At 38.4% G+C, this 20,197-nt stretch overlaps 1 protein-coding gene across 5 annotated transcripts in view; it reads right to left on the bottom strand.

Annotated features, from left to right (window-relative positions):
* Positions 1–20,197, bottom strand: part of PTPRR (protein tyrosine phosphatase receptor type R) — a 274,630-nt gene that overhangs the window by 109,125 nt on the left and 145,308 nt on the right. For 3 of the 5 annotated variants that reach the window (XM_019960806.2, XM_070789283.1, XM_070789284.1), the window contains 3 exons: positions 15,009–15,122; positions 10,586–10,741; positions 2,298–2,408 (listed from right to left, as the gene is read on the bottom strand). In XM_019960806.2, the coding sequence (XP_019816365.2) occupies positions 2,298–2,408; positions 10,586–10,741; positions 15,009–15,122 (381 nt within the window). Of the gene's footprint in view, positions 1–2,297; positions 2,409–2,690; positions 2,714–10,585; positions 10,742–15,008; positions 15,123–20,197 lie in introns of those variants that run through there. The other 2 variants (XM_070789282.1, XM_070789285.1) reach the window with 2 other exon arrangements.

Genomic DNA, 20,197 nt, shown 5'->3' with positions numbered 1-20,197 from the left:
CTACTGGAGACCAATATGTAGGGTGGGGATTTATCCAATCATGTTGGATACATGGGGATCCACTCTGAGCTATAGATACAGAATTTGGAGCATATCTAACAAGTTAATAGCAACCTCTGCTCTGACTCCCTCAGCCTTCTAGTGCTCACGAGCTGCTAAGGAATCTGCTTTCCCACTTTCTTCCTTTCATCCTTGCCTTTGCTCTTCTGGATCTTAAGTATTTACTTGCTGTACAAGGCGGCTTCCCAGACGGCACAGTGGTAAAGAATCTGCCTGCCAGTGCAGGAGATGCAGGTTCGATCCCAGGATAGGGAAGATCCTGGAGAAGGAAATGGCAACCCACTCCAGTATTCTTGCCTTAAAAATCCCATGGACAGAGGAACCTGATGGGCGACAGTCCGAAGTGAAGTGAAATGAAGTGAGTCACTCAGTTGTGTCCAACTCTTTGTGACCCCAAGGACTATACAGTCCACAGAATTCTCCAGGCCAGAATACTGGAGTGGGTAGCCTTTCCCTTCTCCAGAGGATCTTCCCAACCCAGGAATCGAACCCAGGTCTCCTGCATTGCAGGTAGATTCTTTACCAGCTGAGACACAAGGGAAGCCCAGAATACTGGAGTGGGTAACCTATCCCTTCTCCAGGGGTTCTTCCTGACCCAGGAATTTAACTGAGGTCTCCTACATTGCAGGTGGATTCTTTACCAACTGATCTATCAGGGCTACAGTCCATGGGGTCACAAAGAGTCAGACATGATACAATCTCCACTTGAATCTCTCTGTATCCCTTTCTATTTTCCTCTTCCTTCCAATGTTCCAAGCAGAAAAACACTGTAATTGTGACTTATAAGACAGAGGACAACACTTGAGATTTCCTCTATTACAAAAAGAAAAAAAGAACCACATATTTTAAAACTCAATTAACCATAACAAGAACCATATCATATACTACCTAAAAAATGTCCAGAGGTGTCTGTCAAAATTTCCATAAAACCTCCAAATTTCATTAAATTTTTTTACCCATAACCTCCACTATTTAGCTATAAAAATCTGCATTCTTACTCTTAAATTATTCTTTTGTTGATCATGTCACAATTTTTAGAAATTTTCTTTCTGACTGCCTGACCCATAGAAGATGCCGCTGAATTCATGATCATGGGAACTCTAGGGTGACTGGAAACTTGCTACTTTCTAAAGCTTAGATTCTAGGAAATATGCCAATCTTTAGCCTATTTAAGGCCTTAATGTTTTATATCCTTGAAGTTGAGACCCACTCAGCCTCTATCTTTCCAAACTGAGCCTTAATCTTTCTAATATAAACCCCTTCCCAGGACAAGGAGCACAAATAAACAAAACCCATTAAGACACTCAGCAACACTGTTGACTGCCGCAAGCATAATTGGAGTGATGTCTTTTGCAGGGGGCATTTAAAAACTAAGGAGGGAATGCTTTTAGAAATGTGCAAAATTAAGAATAATGTAGCACATAGGAAAAAATATATTAAAACCCATTTAAAAACTTCAAATATTTTAAGTTATATCACAGAATTTTCAAAAGAACAGAATATTTTATCATTATGTCAGAAAGGTAACTGTTAATTCATTCAACACCAAGAAGCACTGCCTGTTTTAGTGTGTTTAAGTTTATTTGGAGTTCTATTTTAAAAATTTTGAAATATACTCTTAAAGGCTTCATATCTATAACTTGTCATTTACAGAGCTATTTGCAGTGTATGCTTTTATACTTTACATTATTCTTTCACCTAAGAATTAGTTGATTATGGATTGTTTAGCCTTGTAGCCTATAATCATCTCCTTTTCATGACTGGAATTTCATCAAGTGCTTTCAAGGTGCATTAAAAATAAGAAAACTTTAATTTTTCTCATTAAGAAGTAAATTTACCCCTAAGACATATTTCTTTAAAAATTTTTCCCAAGTTGCATAAAGATGATATAAAAGAAGAAATAAAGCAAGCCCAAAGTGCACCCATGAGATTTAAATGACTTTGAGGGTTTCAGTGACCTCGGCAAATCAGTTTCTGAAACTTCATTCTCAGGGTTGATCAAGTTACTAAAAGCCTCAGTGCAATTATAGCCTTATTCTGCAGGTCAGAATCCATAATTCCATAGGTTTTCCTTTAGCTCTCACTCTGCTGTTAGATGTGAAATATTTGCAACCTAGCAGGATCAGAGCCTTGCTTCTATTCCCAGTCTTTCCAACATTCTTTTTAATGGCAGTGTATCCAGTAATATCAAATGGTGGGCTCAGTAAAAGATGAAATATATAAAGAAACAAACTTACCATCAAACACGTTACTATAATAACAAAGATGCTGAGAAAAATGACAACAGCATAAAATCCTTCTTTGCTCCAGATTTTGTCCGCTTCATGCTGCCCTTGTAAAACGTTTTTCTTTGAAAGCAAAACAGAAAGTCCGACGTTAAATGAGAGCTTGAGGAGACTGGCGTTCTTATCAGACACTAAACATATTTTTAGCTTGATTCCATCCAGTGTAGTAGAACACACCTACATCCCCCGCTGCCAGAGCTGCTTCTCAAACTGATCTGAGACATCAGATTGCTGTTCTCATACATTAAGACTATTTTATCTCCTGTATAGGAGCAAGCATGCCCAGCATGGCATACTGGGCCCCAGCCTTTGTTAATGTCCCTCGCGCTCTCTCTCAGAAACTACCTGGTTCGTAGGTGAGAGAGTTCTGCTCTTTTCTGTGTTGAGGAAATTGTTTCTGAAGCTTTCCTTACTCTGTTTTCAGACTCCTCCCACAACACCAACACCCTGATTTATGTGCTGTAATACTGCTCTCAACTTTTAAACAAAAGTGAAACAGGTGCAGTCTCATGATGCATTAATAAACAGCAACAATGTCGAGATCATTTCCTTCCTTTTTTTATGAAATCTTTTTTTAAAAATCCAGTCTATTTTGTCAAAATCTGATGAATGTACCACTTTAGCCATATAAATTGTTAGGACTTTATATTTTACTGAAATCAACAGGGAGCATCAAAATATCTAAAATTATTTGGTAGGTAATAAAAGGAAAATAGTTTTATTTGTTTGTTTGTTTATTAACTTAGCTTACTATTTGAGGGGTGAAAGGGTAGAGAAATAGCATGAATAAAATGTCAATGAGTGATTTAGTTTAATTTTACCTATTCTTTTAAAAAATGCATCTACTAATATCACATCTTATAATGCAATGGAGTTTTATAATTTATATAAATTATAATTTTATATAAGTTTTATAATTCAGTGAAATTTACAGATTTAGGTTAAAGAAAATTTAGCTGGAAACCAAATGGTCCACAAATAGGAAAAACATATAAAGCTAAATCAAGTTGAATGCTCCCACTCATCTAAAATTACATTTTGTTGAAGTCTGATTTTTCTTCCCTTTAGTTGAACTGTCTCCAGTGATTAAGAAAGCCCTAAACAATAGGATAGTGAATGATTAAAAACCACAAAGAGAGTGGCTCTGGAGAATGAGAGGTCATCTTGAGCATTCCAGAGGCAGATGAATTCCCAACTTAATGCAACCACTGTGATGACTTCAGCCTATACTATGTGGAAAAGAAGAGCCACCCAGCTGATCCTAGTCAACCTATAGAATCCTGAGAAAGAAATAGTAATTGTCTCAAAAAAAAAAGTCTTCAGCAAAACCTGTTCTTGTAGGTGTCTGAATTTTGAAATCATTGTTAATTATTTTTCAAGACTTAAAAAATGCATTCCACATTTGTAAATTAGACAAAAAGAAATATTTGCCTTTTGAAAAATATTTTATGAAAAACTTCTGTCCTGAAACTCAAGTGAGTCTTGGTGGCAAGTTGAACAAAACAGAACAGAAAGGATCTTTGAGTTCAGTTGTGGTGATAACTATGTGAGGAAGACTTCTATTGCTTGAAGTAGCTTAATTTCCCTTTCTTTTGCTTGTAAAATATACTTAAATTCAATGTAATACCTTGCCTTCTTTAAGACAGAGACAAATTTATAGATGCAAGAAATGATTAATGCATGTTTTTAAAATACATGAGTGGTAAGTTGATGGAGAATCTGAAAATGCTTATTTGTCAGATAAGTAGAAACTCATATGTCCTCCTAAAAAGGAAATCTTGGGTTCAAGTGACAACTTGTCTTAGCCAGACCATATTTTATTCCAATGTCTTTGTAAACATAGCTAGAAACTAATAGAAAAGAAAACTCTTGTAGAAATCAAGTATAAATATGGAAATAAACTTTTTTTTGGCAACTAAATAGCATCTATTGCTTGCTATAAAAGCAAAGCACTTAAGCCTTCAAGTAGGCAGCATAAACTTGTCAAATTTAAGTGTGAGGATTTGAGCTTTAGTTCATATAAAATTTGGATTAAAAAGGAGTGGTTAGGTGGGTGGAGAGAGATTTTGTGTTCCTAACCTGATTTGGTTCATTTTTTTCCTGCTATAGTTCAACACCTCCTGGAACATCAACATGTTCTTTTCTGCTTAAGACAAATCAATTATGATTTCTCTTTTAACCAAAGCAGTAATGATGGAGGAATGAACTTCCCACCTCCCATCCCCCTACCCCTAGTTAGAAAGACACATGTTTTGAACTCCTAGAACTTAGTCACTGCACTTTCTTGGTAAACAGATTTCCTTTGAGTCATGCTGGTCCTACTGAGCACTACTATATTTGTACAGAGATCTAAAAACCTTGATAAGGGCAGGGTAGTAAATGCAAAAGTTTGTAGTTAAGATCCCACAAATCATAAGATTGTAATTCACAAAATCTCCAGTCTAATCTTTGTATAAGGTTACTGTGATGCCTTTTACATTTTGACAGGGGACTGAGGGTTCAATGATTCAAAGGCTCCATGGCCAGGTCACACCAACATACTGTATTATCTTCACGTCTTATTTCACAACCATATCACTTTCCCTTTAACTCTGTGGCAGTGGAAGAAGCTGCTGGGTTTTGTTTGGTTTGATTATTTAAAAAGTGGGCGGTTTCCTATACTGACAGCAATGACTTCTCTACATCCTGTTTAATAATTTGATGCATTATAATTTCCTTTTTTTAAAAAAAAAAAAAAAAACCAATTCTGACCCCAAATACTGGGAAATATCTCCATTGCTAGGAGAGATAATACAGAGACTTTAAAAGCTATATCTTTTTAAAAAGGTGAAGCATACAGAGTAAGAATAAAATGGAAATGTTACAAATTAGCTGGTTAATTAATTGACTTAGGCAGATTAATGAGATGTATCATATAATACTTCATCACTTCCTGGCAAACAGATGGGGAAACAATGGAAACAGTGGCAGACTTTATTTTCTTGGGCTCCAAAATCACTGCGGATGGTGACTGCAGCCATGAAATTAAAAGATGCTTGCTCCTTGGAAGAAAAGTTATGACCAATCTAGACAGCGTATTAAAAAGCAGAGACATTACTTTGCCAACAAAGGTCCATCTGGTCAAAGCTATGGTTTTTCCAGTAGTAATGTATGGATGTGAGAGTTGGACCATAAAGAAAGCTGAGCGCTGAAGAATTGATGCTTTTGAATTGTGGTGTTAGAGAAGACTCTTGAGATTACCTTGGACTGCAAGGAGATCCAACCAGTCAATCCTAAAGGAAATCAGTCCTGAATATTCATTGGAAGGACTGATGCTAAAGCTGAAGCTGAATATTTTGGCCATCTGATGTGAAGAACTGACTCATTAGAAAAGACCCCAATTGGGAAAGATTGAAGACAGGAGGAGAAGGGTATGACAGAGGATGAGATGGTTGGATGACATCACCAACTCGATGGACATGAGTTTGAACAAGCTCTGGGAGTTGGTGATGGACAGGGAAGCCTAGCATGCTGCAGTCCATGGGGTCACAAAGAGTCAGACATGACTGAGCGACTGAACTGAACTGATCATATAACAATATGGTTTTGTTAGATAAATGCCAAACTTCCACCATATCATGCACAAGGTAAACAATTTGGTATGCATGATCTGACCCATGTTAACACTGATTGTATTCCTTCTTGTCACTGTATGGCTAGGACTATTTAACTGTTTAGACAACTGGCTAATGTTTAAAGGAACAATCACCAAACTCATGAATTAGGTTTTGTATTTATTTGGTATGATTTTTTCTCTTTATAAACATTCCAAGAAGATATCAGTCATTACCTTGACTTTTTATTTAAAGAAGGTAACATCCTCCTTTGAAATATAAGACATGTGAAACTAGGGTAATTTGCAATTGAATAACAACAAAATCTTAAATCATTTTTTTCACTATCAATGCAGAATGTACTGCTTCAATAGACAGTTAATTAATTTATAAACACATTTAAAAATAGAAACTAAAATAATGAATTTAATTTTATTTCCCTGAATTTAATTTTATTTAACTTATTAGGAAAGAGTAAGTCTGGTTTTCAATCTTTATGAACATCTTTAAACAATACTTGAGGTCCTACAATGTTATAAGTATCATATGAAAATATATAAAAGAAAAATGTCTTTGTCACTCAAGAAACTTAAATTCGAAATAAACACAGATGAATAAGTGAGAGGAATTCTATTTGATATTTGTCTATGTTTCCCAAGGGTCATTTCTGATTTAAATAAAATCAAACAAATAAATAAATGGCAACAACAAAAAAACACATCCTTCCCTGGAAGTAATTAATAAAAGTGTAAAAATGGATGCTTCAAGACAGCATTCATCATGTTCTGTAATCAATGCAAAGGATGAAAACCCCAAATACCAGTATTCCTTTTTTTTGTTCTGGTAGTAACCACGTTACCATAACAGGGCTATAATTTGGGGATTAGAAACGTGAAAGAATGGGTTGAGGCTTAAGCTGTTTATTACACTTGAACCACAACGATGAATAAAGAAGTGGGGAAATTCGCAGAATACCTATCAGCTTAAAGAACTATCAACAAATGCTCTTGCAGAGCCTCTTGGACTGTTTGTGTCTGAAGCTCCCAGCAAGGGCCTGTGAACACTGAAGATGGCTCTCTCCTGGCTGCAGTTAGAGCTTCTGGTCAGAGGGTATCATTGGGCCCATTCTAGAAGTGCCAGAAGAAAAGGCTGCAACAATCCCCCAGTCCTTGATGAAATGTTCCTTATATCCAATTAAAACACATCCTAGTCTCCTGTAATATAAAAATTCCCATATTCTCGATTTCCTAGATTGTTAGACTCCCACAATTCTTTCAGACAATATCATATTTTGATCATCAAATACACTTTCATTATTCAAATGCAGTACAGGCTTGAGGTCTACTAACAGTTGACAGTTCTGTGACAGGCATTCAGGCTAGACTGCTTGCCTTCACCAGCCTGAGGTGTGTTGCACCTCAAATATTTGACTTTAACTAATTTTTGGTATGGTGAGCTTCCCTTGGTTCAGAAATCTAGATGACTCACTAAGCTGCCATATTCCTAAAGCCTTCGGAATGTCATTTAAATGCAGAATAAAGCACCAAAAAGAAACACACTTATTCACTGAAAGCTTATGGGTGTGTGTGTGTGTGTGGGCGCGCGCGCGTGCTCAGTCGTGTCTGACTCTTTGCAACCCCATGGACTGTAGCCCGCCAGACTCCTCTGTCCACAGGATTCTCCAGGCAAGAACACTGGAGCAGGATGCCATGTCCTACTCTAGGGGATCTTTCCAACCCAGGATGGGTAGTGGTATAAATTAATCTAATGGTCTTTTTTAAATTTTAGAGATGAGTTGTTCAGAGCAAAATGTGTACAAGTCAGTCTGTGAGCAGCCTGGACTACGGGCATGGAGTTTGGTTTGATGTATAAAAGGGAGCCTCTTCAGGGTCACGTGCGAGGGCTGGGGAGGGGTCTGGGTGTTTGAGCTCATGTTGATTCCTTCTCCTGGTCTCTCTGAAGTATGAAGTGTCTTCTTCTTTCTAAAAACCCCCACAGCACAGTACGGTTATGTTTTTGTAGCCCTGTATTCTCCTTATCTGCTTGTCAACCCGTTATGAATAGAACTCACCAAAAGCAAAAATCATATTTTATTTGTGTGTTTGTTTGCTTATGCATTTATTTTTCTGACTTTGGACACCACCTAGCCCAGTTCTTGGCTATTTTTACATCCACTGTACGCCAGGCCCTGAATGAAGGCACTGGATACACACAGAAGATGAAATGGCACATGCTCTCAAGGAACAACAGTGTAGAGATGGCCCTGCAGGCCAACAGGGGATACGTCTTGGTACTAAACGCAATGAGAACACAAAGCCAGCAGCTGTGCCTGTGGAGGCACAAGGGAAGGCTTCACCATACAGTAGACTGATCTTGAAACATGAAATATGTGTAGACGTATCAACATGCACACAAGCCCATGGAGAGAAGAAATGGTGTGCGGTGTCCTGGTGCCTATTAAGTTTGGATTTGCTGAAGCGTAAACCAAAGAGAGTGTTGTTCAACAATAATAAAGCTCTGTACACAAAGAACCATATATTACAGTAAGAAATTCAGACTTGATCCCGCAGGATTTAGGAAGCCGACAGAGAATCAGGACATTAGGAGGGCATGGCCGGATTTGCTTTTAGGATGATTAGTCTGGTGGCAAGAAAGAGAACACTGTGTGTGTGTGTGTGTGTGTGTGTGTGTGTGTGTGTGTATGTGTTGGGGTTGGTGGTGGAGAGAGCAGGGAAGAAAACAACACTAAATGCAGGGAGACCAGCTGGAGGTTGTTGTTACAGTCATGGTTCAGTGATGAAATACATTTTCATTCTGCATTCAAATTATATTTGTTCAGTGTCTACTGTGTGATGACTTCCATGTACTTTCTTACATTTTAAAATTTTACTCATTTCAAGTTTATAAGATGAGGACTATACCCATTTTTTTCTTTTCTGTTTTCTTTTGTTTCCTTTTCCTTTCTTCCTCCTCCCTCCTTTCTTTCTTTCTTTTTTCTTTCTCTATACTCATGTAGGATATGAAGAATCTGAGTCTCAGAGAGGCTGATGCTAGGTAAAGACAGACTGAATTTCACAGAGACTAAATTACCCAAGGTCACACACACACATTTTAAATGCTGGCTTTGGGATTCAAACTCAATCTTGTAACAAAGCTTTTTATACCACACCTGACATTTGGTATAATGAGAGGGGGTATGCTTCACTGCCAAGGGAGATAGACTAGGAATAAGATGTCTAGATGCTAAATACTGCTTAATACTTCACTTGCTTTGTCATCTTGATGAAATCACTTAATTTCTATGGGCCTTACTCTCTGTATCTTTGAAATGTCCACATGTGTTCTCTCAAGGTCTAATTCTATGATTCTGTGAATTTAATTATGTTTATTTGGGATGATGTTTATTCTAGCAAGTTAGTTAAGAGTGGGACACAGCAAGGTGAAGTAAAAATGAGACTGGGTTTATTTAGGAATGAAAATGGTGGAGGTGGTAGGGGAAATCTGAAAAGTGCCAAATTTAGAAAACACTGTAAAGGAAATATTCATAGTTCAAAAGACTGGGTTTCTCACCAATTGCAAAACCACATTTCATATTAATTTCAAGGTAGGCTTCCCTGATAGTTGGTAAAAAATCCGCCTGCAATGCAGGAGACCCCGGTTCAATTCTTGGGTTTGGAAGATCCACTGGAGAAGGGATAGGCCACCCACTCCAGTATTCCTGGGCTTCCCTTGTGACTCAGCTGGTAAAGAATCTGCCTGCAATGCGGGAGACCTGAAGGGAAAGGCTGCCCACTCCAGTATTCCAGCCTAGAGAATTCCATGGACTATACAGTCCATGGGGTTGCAAAGAGTTGGACACGACTGAATGACTTTCACTTCACTTTCACATACATGTGGGCTTCCCTGGTAGTTCAGTAGTTAAGAATCTGACTGCCAGTGTAAGCCACAAAGGTTTGACCCCTGGTCTGAGAAGATCCGTATACTTTGGGGCAACTAAGCCTGTGCACGGCAACTACCGAGCCTGCGCTCTAGAGCCCATAAGCCACAGCTGCTGAAGCCCATGTACGTAGAGCCTGTGTTCCCCAAAAAGAGAAGCCACCGCAATGACAGGTCCAGGCGTTGCAACTAGAGAAAGCCCATGTCCAGTAACAAAGACCCAGCACAGCCTAAAATAAATACATTTATTTTATTTAGAATTCCAAGGGGTCGCAAAGAGTCAGACACAACTGAGTGACTTTCACTTAATAGTGGGGAAAATTGACCATTTGATGGCAAAAACAATGAGAAGCAAAACTGTCGAGGAGGAAAGATATCAGGGTGTTTTTTGGAACAGCTCAGTAATAAGCAATCAATTGACAAATATATCTAAATGACTTTTCTTCTGGACATTTTGTTGAATAAGTCAAAATAAATTATAAGGCCATAAAGACTGGAGAAGAAAGTGTCAAAAAGTGAAACTTTGATATGAAAATGAACTTCCTTAAGGAATAAAAATACACAGAGCGAAGAGAATTTTGACCCTCAGGGAGATTTTTATATTATCAGTTAACACACAATCAACAGCTTTCATCTCAAAGTCTCCTAGAATTGGGTTGTGTCACACTAACTGTGCAAATTTTAAATGAAATATTCCACGCAACAACCTACCTCAGGGGAGACGTCTGTAATTCCAAACTGGGATAAACTCTGATGCAAAACATTGATATTGAGTGAACGCAGCACTTCTTCAGATGGCAGAGCATCAGAAAATCCTGCTTTCCGATTTATGGGAGACACAAATAGTTCAACACTGTTCTTCTTTTCCTAGTAAAAGCAGATTATTTGTATATGTTAGTAGACATGTGAAGCAAATTTGGAAAATATTTTTTGCTTTTCCTCTAGAAATATTAAAGAAAACCAGAACCTTAGAGTCCTAAATGGTATCTTGGAGATCACTTTTATTAAGTATTCTCTTGTACACTTAAAATTACCAGCCCAAAGTCCCAAATCTTCAAATGGCCTTCTTTCAATGAGTTAACATGTCTAGTTTTCTAATTTTATATTTCACTAGATGCTGGTTTATTTTCTATTCGATACTATAATTTTTGAGATACATTGTTCAGATGTTTCCTGAGAAATTGTGTTTAAAGAAGTATTTTAAAATTGAATGAACTAAGCAAAATCTGATTTAACAGTACAATTATTTGACATCATCACCCCATCTTATAACTTGCATTAATGTGAAGACTGAACTAACTAAGGAAGGTGATGCTGTCTTTGAACTTACTTCCCTGATCCTGTTTTTCACCTTAAATATGTCACACTCTAAAGATCTATTGTTCGGTAGAAATGCATGTGTTATGCAATGATATCATGTTACTTTCCTATTAGTCTGACCTCATTTGCTGAGGCAGGGTGAGAGGACTTCTTACCATAAATGGCTGATGTGCCACACACCCATAAAAAACAAATGCTACACAAAATGATGCTGTCACTGATAGATTCTCTTTCACAACTTACACAAAACACTTACAAAGAAAATTGTGGTTAGCTTTTCTTTTCAGTACACAGGGTTTTATCTTGCTAGAAAACTTTCTTTTTTTTAAAGAATATTTTCTTTGAATGCAATTTATCAGACGTTCAGTCAGGTATAAAATGGAGGACAGCTAGCAATCCAGGAAAAAATGTTTCTGTGTTTGCAGAAACAACAGAAAACAACTGGATATCACATAATGCTGATGTGAAAGATGTGGATAATAATTCAAATAGTTTATGATCTAATAGCAACGACAGTAGGGAGAGACCCTTGTTTTGTACTTGTCATGTTCCCCTGTGCCTTAAAGCTGTTACCTCCAGGACAGAGGTATTATGGTCATTTCATGTTGTAAATGAAAGAACCTAAGGAACCTGCCTTAGGTCATAGAGCTGGGACATGGCCAAACTGGAAATGAAATAGAATTCTGGGTCTATCTCCACAGCACTTGCTCTTAATCACTATACTGTGCTTCCTCAGGTGCCATTATAACTCAGTTCAGTTCAGTCGACCCCATGAATCGCAGCACTCCGGACCTCCCTGTCCATCACCAACTCCCGGAGATCACTCAGACTCACGTCCATCGAGTCAGTGATGCCATCCAGCCATCTCATCCTCTGTCGTCCCCTTCTCCTCCTGCCCCCAATCCCTCCCAGCATCAGAGTATTTTCCAATGAGTCAACTCTTCATATGAGGTGGCCAAAGTACTGGAGTTTCAGCTTTAGCATCATTCCTTCCAAAGAACACCCAGGGCTGATCTACTTCAGAATGGACTGGTTGGATCTCCTTGCAGTCCAAGGGACTCTCAAGAGTCTTCTCCAACACCACAGTTCAAAAGCATCAGGGGCGGCGGCTGGGAGGAGCTACCCAATGCACGAGGCCAGGGGCGGTGGCTGGGAGGAGCAACCCCATGTCCAAGGAGCGGTGACTGCACAGGTGCAGGAGGGCCTAGAGGAGCTATTCCATGTTCAAGGTCAGGAGGGGCGGCGGTGAGCAGATACCCCTCATCCAAGGTAAGGAGCAGTGGCTGTGCTTTGCTGGAACAGCCATGAAGAGATACCCCACGCCCAAGGTAAGAGAAACCCAAGTAAGATGGTAGATATTGCAAGAGGGCATCAGAGGGCAGACACACTGAAACCATACTCACAGAAAACTAGTCAATCTAATCACACTAGGACCACAGCCTTGTCTAACTCAATGAAACTAAGCCATGCCCATGGGGCCACCCAAGATGGGCAGGTCATGGTGGAGAGGGCTGACAGAATGTGGTCCACTGGAGAAGGGAATGGCAAACCACTTCAGTATTCTTGCCTTGAGAACCCCATGAACAGTATGAAAAGGCAAAATGATAGGATACTGAAAGAACTCCCCAGGTCAGTAGGTGCCCAATATGCTACTGGAGATCAGTGGAGAAATAACTCCAGAAAGAATGAAGGGATGGAGCCAAAGCAAAAACAATACCCAGCTGTGGATGTGACTGGTGATAGAAGCAAGTTCTGATGCTGTAAAGAGCAATATTGCATAGGAACCTGGAATGTCAGGTCCGTGAATCAAGGCAAATTGGAATTGGTCAAAAAGGAGATGGCAAGAGTGAATGTCGACATTCTAGGAATCAACGCACTAAAATGGATTGGAATGGGTGAATTTAACTCAGATGACCATTATATCTACTACTGTGGGCAGGAATCCCTTAGAAGAAATGGAGTAGCCATCATGGTCAACAAAACAGTCCGAAATGCAGTACTTGGATGCAATCTCAAAAATGACAGAATGATCTCTGTTCATTTCCAAGGCAAACCATTCAATATCACAGTAATCCAAGTCTATGCCCCAATCAGTAACACTGAAGAAGCTGAAGTTGAACGGTTCTATGAAGACCTACAAGACCTTTTAGAACTAACACCCAAAAAAGATGTCCTTTTCATTCTAGGGGACTGGAATGCAAAAGTAGGAAGTCAAGAAACACCTGGAGTAACAGGCAAATTTGGCCTTGGAATACGGAATGAAGCAGGGCAAAGACTAATAGAGTTTTGCCAAGAGAATGCACTGGTCATAGCAAACACCCTCTTCCATCATAACTCAAACTATTACAAAAACTACTCTTAGACACAGACATGCATACATGCTGCTAACATTCTCTGAAGATATGCATATCCCTCTCTAGGTGTGGCAAACCCCTCTTTTATCCTTTCAAAGAGCCATTATACTCTTTAAATCTACACATATAAAAGTATATCTAAGATATCTAAGTACATATATATATATATATATATATATATATATAAAATCTAGATCTAAGACATCTATAGTACCTCACTTCTCACTTGAGTAAGGTACACTCTGGATACAAATAACTTCTTTCAAGATAATGGGAAATGCTGTATTTCTTCTTCTATGGCATTGTTAAAAACTTTGTTTTTTAAAAAGTCTTAGTCCCAGAGATTAGCTGACTCACAGAATAAAAGTTATTATGGGGATGAAAGTAATTCACCTGGCACACAGGAAAAAGGAAAAGAAATAACTATTCTAAACCAAAATTAAAAGCAAATTCTTCTCCATACGTGGAAATGCAGATATTGATGCAGTATAAAACTGAGCCCAAGCAGGAGCCTAAGAATTTAGGGCAAGGAGAATGAGAAGTCCTTGCTTGAGTTTCTAAGGCAGCAGAAATTAAGAACAACTTTAAAACTGTAAAAGATTATTCCAAAGTCCCTTTTCACAGGAAGCTTTGATAATATGCTTTTTATAAAGAGAAAATCATAATATTTTAATCTGCCTTTCTTTGCATTTGCTCACACCCACCTTCAAGTACAGATGGGAACATGTAGTTGGATAATATCAAGGTCCCTAAATACTGAGGAGAGGAGGAAAAGAAAGGATATGGGTGATTGATAGGTCTAAAGTGGGCCTAATGGAAAAGATCCTTTGGGCTTACTTCGTCCCACTTCAATTACCCATCCAAGTTTTCCCTTGACTTTTCAAGACTATGCTTGCATTTTCCTTGGACTACTGTCCTTAAGGATGGTTCTTACTCACTCTTTATTCAAAATCCTCTGCCTATGTGTTCACTATCCTTCATCCTCTTATATCTAAAGGGATTTTAATAGATGCTGTCTGGAGACAGAGTCTTACCTGATAGAAAACATTTCTCTCTTAGGGAGAATATTTTGGGAGGAGTGTCAGGTTGGTGAGACAGGTATTCAGGGCCTTTCTATTTATACCTACCAGGGTAGCTAGTGCTGAACTATGAGAAAGTTGACAAACATTTTTTGTAATGGACCAGATAACAAATATTTTAACTTTCAATTTAGACAGACGATCTGTTACAAATACTCAGCTCTGCCATTGTAGCATGAAAGAAACCTTAGACAATATGTAAACAAATGGGTATGGTTTGTTACAATAAAACTTCTTTGACAAAAACAAGTGTTATGCCAGATTTGGTTCATGGGCCATAAAACTACAGCATGGGTGTTCTTTATTATTGTTCATTATTCTTGAGCCCTGCAATAAAGATCAAAGCTTATACTCTGGAAATGCAAAATGTAGGTATCTTACAATGAGGCGATTGATATGCACTTGCTGGGGTAAGAGTCCTAAAGCTGCAGCTACTCCTTGGCGAAATATCCGAAGCAAGGTTATGTTCAGCCTGTTTACATCCATTTGCAGTGTCTGGAAAATAAAAAATTCAAATTATAGTAAATCTTTGATTTTCAACATTCAGTTCCTGATGGATGACTGACCACAAAAATTCCTGTGACTCTAAGAAATTCACAGTCGTGGTGCTTTATTTCATTTTTCATGGAGATAAAATTATAGGGACATTTTACGTGAAATTTTAAATGGTGTTAGTTAAGAAGATGGTACATTGTATAACAATGCGATTTGTCTAGTTATAATCAAGAGTTCATATGAATGATCAATTCACAAAGAATTTCACTGAAACGTGTACTGATTTATTTTGCTTTAAGTCCAGATGATAGAATGGAACATGCAGCCAAGTACATTTCAGTAATCCAAGCCAGAGGACATCTTTAATTTGTGTTCACACACAGTCACAGAGAGGAAGATTCTGTGTAAGTTCCATAACACCAGACTTGGCAGTTTCTCTATAGAGCAATTTGCCGCCAGTGCAAGGCAAAAGAATGAGCTGCAATGATGCGTTTTCAAACTCTGGTAAAGAAATCAATGGAACTGATAATTCAGTCTAAGGTAAATAATTCTTATTCAATTGCTTGGGCAAGCACTCTTAATTTTCAAATAGCTTTGGAAAAAGACAACTATTTAAAAATTCCTAAAATGTAAACCAAGGTATGCAATTAATACTACATCCTTAATTTAAGCCATGGGTGCTGTTAATACATTCAAAATTAGTTAACTATGTATTTTCAAAAATGCATCATAATCACTTGAAATAGATGCTTTGCAAAGTGGGGAAACTAAACCTTTAGGCATTTCTTATTTTATAATGCTTAATTCCCTGATTTGACCATAGAAGATTAATGGTAACTGTTAGACGACTGCAATACCATCTGTTCTATAAAGTGAGGTGCAGGTCTATGTACACACTTTTGTGACTAAGCGATTGGCTTTAAGTGTGATCTACTGGAGTGTAAGAACTCTTAGAGGACCTTCTCCCAGTTTGCTGTGGAAGAAGAATTAATACTGCTTCAATAATTTATAGCTTTGTTAGGAAATAGTAACTTCTCTATACATAAAGTTGGTACAAAATAAGTGATTGGAAACTGGACCAAATACTCATTGCTACAGGTGGTGCAGTGGTAAAGACCGTGCCTGCCCAATGCGGGAGATGCAGGAGACGTAGATTCAATCTCTGGGTCAGTAAGATCCTTGGAGGTGGAAATGGCAACCCATTCTAGTATTTTTGCCTGGAGAATTCCATGGACAGAGGAGCCTGGTAGGTTATAGTCTCAGTTCAGTTCAGTTCAGTTGCTCAGTCGTGTCTAACTCTTTGCGACCCCATGAACTGCAGCACGCCAGGCCTCCCTGTCCATCACCAACCCCCGGAGTCCACCCAAACCCATGTCCATTACTCAGTGGATGATGCCATCCAGCCATCTCATCCTCTGTCGTCCCCGTCTCCTCCTGCCCTCAATCTTTCCCAGCATCAGGGTCTTTTCAAATGAGTTAGCTCTTCACATCAGGTTATAGTCTATGGGGTTGCAAATAGTCAGACACAGCTGAGCATGCACGCACACACATACACAGAAATCAAACGGAGTGGGTGAGGTCAGAAGAAGTATAATGGTTTCCAATCAAAATGTACACCCAGCTGAAGTCTGTACTGCTTTTGCACCTTAGAGTCTTTTAACACATGCATAGGGGCAGGGGCCATAGAGCTTGGTCATGTTAGGTAGCTGGAAGACTCCTGGAAAAAAACCAGAAATCCAGAAAAGGGAAGAACTATTGAAAAACTCTATCCAAAACCCCAACTATAAGGTACAACTTGCTTCTGGGGAGGGGAAAAGGAGAATTTTGCTGGGAGTATGTAGGAAAGCTACATTAATGCCATCAGTAACACTTAAAAAAAAATCAAACGAAAGCCATTCAATGATTCACAGTTGTTTGTTATGTTATTCTCTGTGCTTTTCTATGGTTTAAAAATGTTTCCTATATACAAAAATATACTTTGATGCAGTGGCTTCCCAGGTGGCACAGTAGTAAAGAATCCACCTGCCAATGCAGGAGACACAAGAGATGCGGGTCTGATCCCTGGGTGGGAAAGATCCCATGGAGGAGGAAATGGCAACCCACTACAGTATTCTTGCCTGGAGAATCCTATGGACAGAGAAGCCTGGCAGGCTACAGTCCATGGGGTCACAAAGAGTCGGACATGACTGAGTGACTGAATGCACACACTTTGATGCAGAAAGTAAAACTGAAGGATGAGTAGGATATAGAAATGCAGTAATGAGAAAAAACTAATACTTTTAAGCACACTTTATATTTTATGAAAACATGCTTTATGGAAAATCCAAAAGATTAGAAAAACTAAATCCATCTGGTGGCTCTGAGAAACAGAGACTTCCTTTTATCTAACAGCTTACTTTCAGCTCTGCAAAGCTGTGGAAGCTGCCAATAGATATTGGACCTTGTATTGGAGACTGTTTACTCCCCTTCCTTTGGAAAGCCCAGAGATGGGTTCCTCTGTTACTGCAAACACTGATGAGGAACCACCGACTTCTGGCTCACCAACAGTGTTTGTCAGGCAGGGTGAGCAAGCAGGCACAGCCCTTGATTCCCATGGGCATGATTTGGAGCCAACAGTCTATGCTGAGAACTGCAAGCCAAGGGGGTTGGGTACACACTTGAGAGCTCAATTCCCAGGGCCATGATTAACTTGAGGCTTGTAACTGTGGAAACAGTATTAAAGTTTCTCAGATTGAAATGGCAAATGGATGTGAAATGGGAACTCAAGATTTAAAATCACTCAAGATGGCAACGTTCCAAGAAGGTAAAACTGTGCCTTTGAAACAGAAATTTTAGACTCCTTAACTAAAATGAAGAAGTGAGTTGAAGTAACTGGTTAAAACTCCAATCATCTGGTTCATTGGATCAAATATTTGAATAATTTACCTCAGTTCTCTGCTTGCCTGTGAAAAGCTGAACTGATCTCAGAGCACATGCATGTATTTCTGACTATTCACCATGAAACAGTAATGCTAAAATACAGTATAAACAACAACAATAAAGATGTATCGGAAAGCCTAATACATGCCTGACATTATATACAATTACAATTTGAGGAAAAGAAAGGGTTCTAGGCAAAATGAAAATTTTATTTCAGGGAAAATAAATATGACTTCTTATAATAAGAGAATATATGTTACTTCTTCCTTCTGGAGAGATGCTAGAAACACACAGCTTTTTCTCATCCTATTCTGTTAGATCATAACAGCTATGACAGAATATAAATTTCCATGACAATAACAGTGTCACAACTTCAAAGTTACCATATAACAGTGCAAGATATATTTCAGTCTTATTCTAAACCCATTTGGTCATTTCTATTATTTAACATACAAATGACTGAAAATTTTAAGTTTAAAAGAAATTACCATGCTCTTTTCAAGTGCAAATGTTAAGCCATTTCACAGTAATGAATGATGCAAATAGAGTTACTATCCCAAACAACTGAGTATTATTATTGATATTATTAATATCTAAACATATAAAAAATTGAACATGGTAAAAATTCAAAGATTTCAAGCTCTATTTGTATTTAAATTTATTGGGCTTCCGCCTTGCAAAGAGATTCCTGAGTCAGTTCCTTTGATCTGGGACCCATGTCCCCTCCCCCAGGTCTACTTCTTCCCACAAAGGAAATACCCCTGTGTAATATGACTTTCTTTCTTTGGTCACTAGACAGTCTACTAAAGCATATGAAGCCTATGAGTCTTAGATATAAATCAATTTGAGGAAACTGATTAAAATGCAGCACCTGAATTTATGTACCAGCATTATGTTTAAGTTGTAAGTATGTGGCTGGCTTTTAGTTATTTATATTTAAAGGGCAGTTGAATTATTTTTGCCTGGGGGGGTCGGTTTTCTAAATGTTCGTCACCTCTTGAAGCTATTAGGCAGCTTGGTCTGTCATCTGATCACCCCCAGTAAGAGTCAGGAGCACACCTGCTGCTGCTGCTGCTGCTAAGTCACGTCAGTCGTGTCCGAATCTGTGCGACCCCACAGACGGCAGCCCACCAGGCTCTGCGTCCCTGGGATTCTCCAGGCAAGAACGCTGGAGTGGGTTGCCATTTCCTTCTCCAATGACCCTAATAGGGAGAGGAGGGCCAAAGAGATGTCCTCAAAGCCCTCAAAGAAGTCCAGTTTCAATTCCCAACAGCCACAAATGATCCCAGCTTCCTTTAGGACCAAGCCTGTCAGGAAGACTCCACTCTCCCCTTTCTAACTTTAATGTGTGCTCACTGCTCCGCAGGATCTCTAAGCTCATTCTTGGCAAGGAGTTTTCCCTTTTTGACCAGCAGTTGGAATGTCAAGTGATTCCCAAGAACAAAAGCAAAAGTTTCTCTGTCTCTGAACAGAGAAGAAAACCCTGACCTATTGGAGGAATTTATACCATCACTCAACCCCTTCTTCTAACTCCCTGAGCTGTCCTCTACTGTCACTCACACACTAACCATTTTTATTTCCATATTTCATGCTCCCACCTTTCTTAGAGTCCTACACCTGCAGCCTTCCACCTGATTGTTCCATTTATGCTTCAAACACAAGGTTACTCAAACTGAACTTAACTTTTTCCCTCTCCTCATCCACAACCAAATTTACTTCTCTTTCCATATTTAATAAAATATAATGCTGCCGGATTTCCATGACCTCTCTTTCCCTTCCCTTTGCTTGCATCTTTCAGTTCTCTGACAGTATTCTATGTTGAACTTTAGTTATTTTTGTTTACATTTTAATAATAAAAATTCATATTACAAAAATTTTAAGTTACAGAAAGATATAGAGTAAAAAATGGAAGCATGCTTTCCTTCTCCTAACTTTTCATTCCAATCCTCAGACACAACATTGCTATTTCTTGTGTACTCTTGCAAATATTTTCTATGTGTATAGAATGTAAAATAATGTATATTTATTATATACCATGTTTATTATTATTAAATACAAATATGATTAAAATACACATATTGTCCATAGCTTGCTTTATTCCACTTAATATATATTTAATTTATTAAATATATCCAAATATACTTCTGTATTTACAA

Source organism: Bos indicus, chromosome 5, assembly GCF_029378745.1.
Source record: "Bos indicus isolate NIAB-ARS_2022 breed Sahiwal x Tharparkar chromosome 5, NIAB-ARS_B.indTharparkar_mat_pri_1.0, whole genome shotgun sequence".
NCBI lineage: Eukaryota > Metazoa > Chordata > Mammalia > Artiodactyla > Bovidae > Bos > Bos indicus.
The sequence above is the reverse complement of the archived record's forward strand: the minus strand, read 5'-3'. Positions and strand labels throughout refer to the sequence as shown.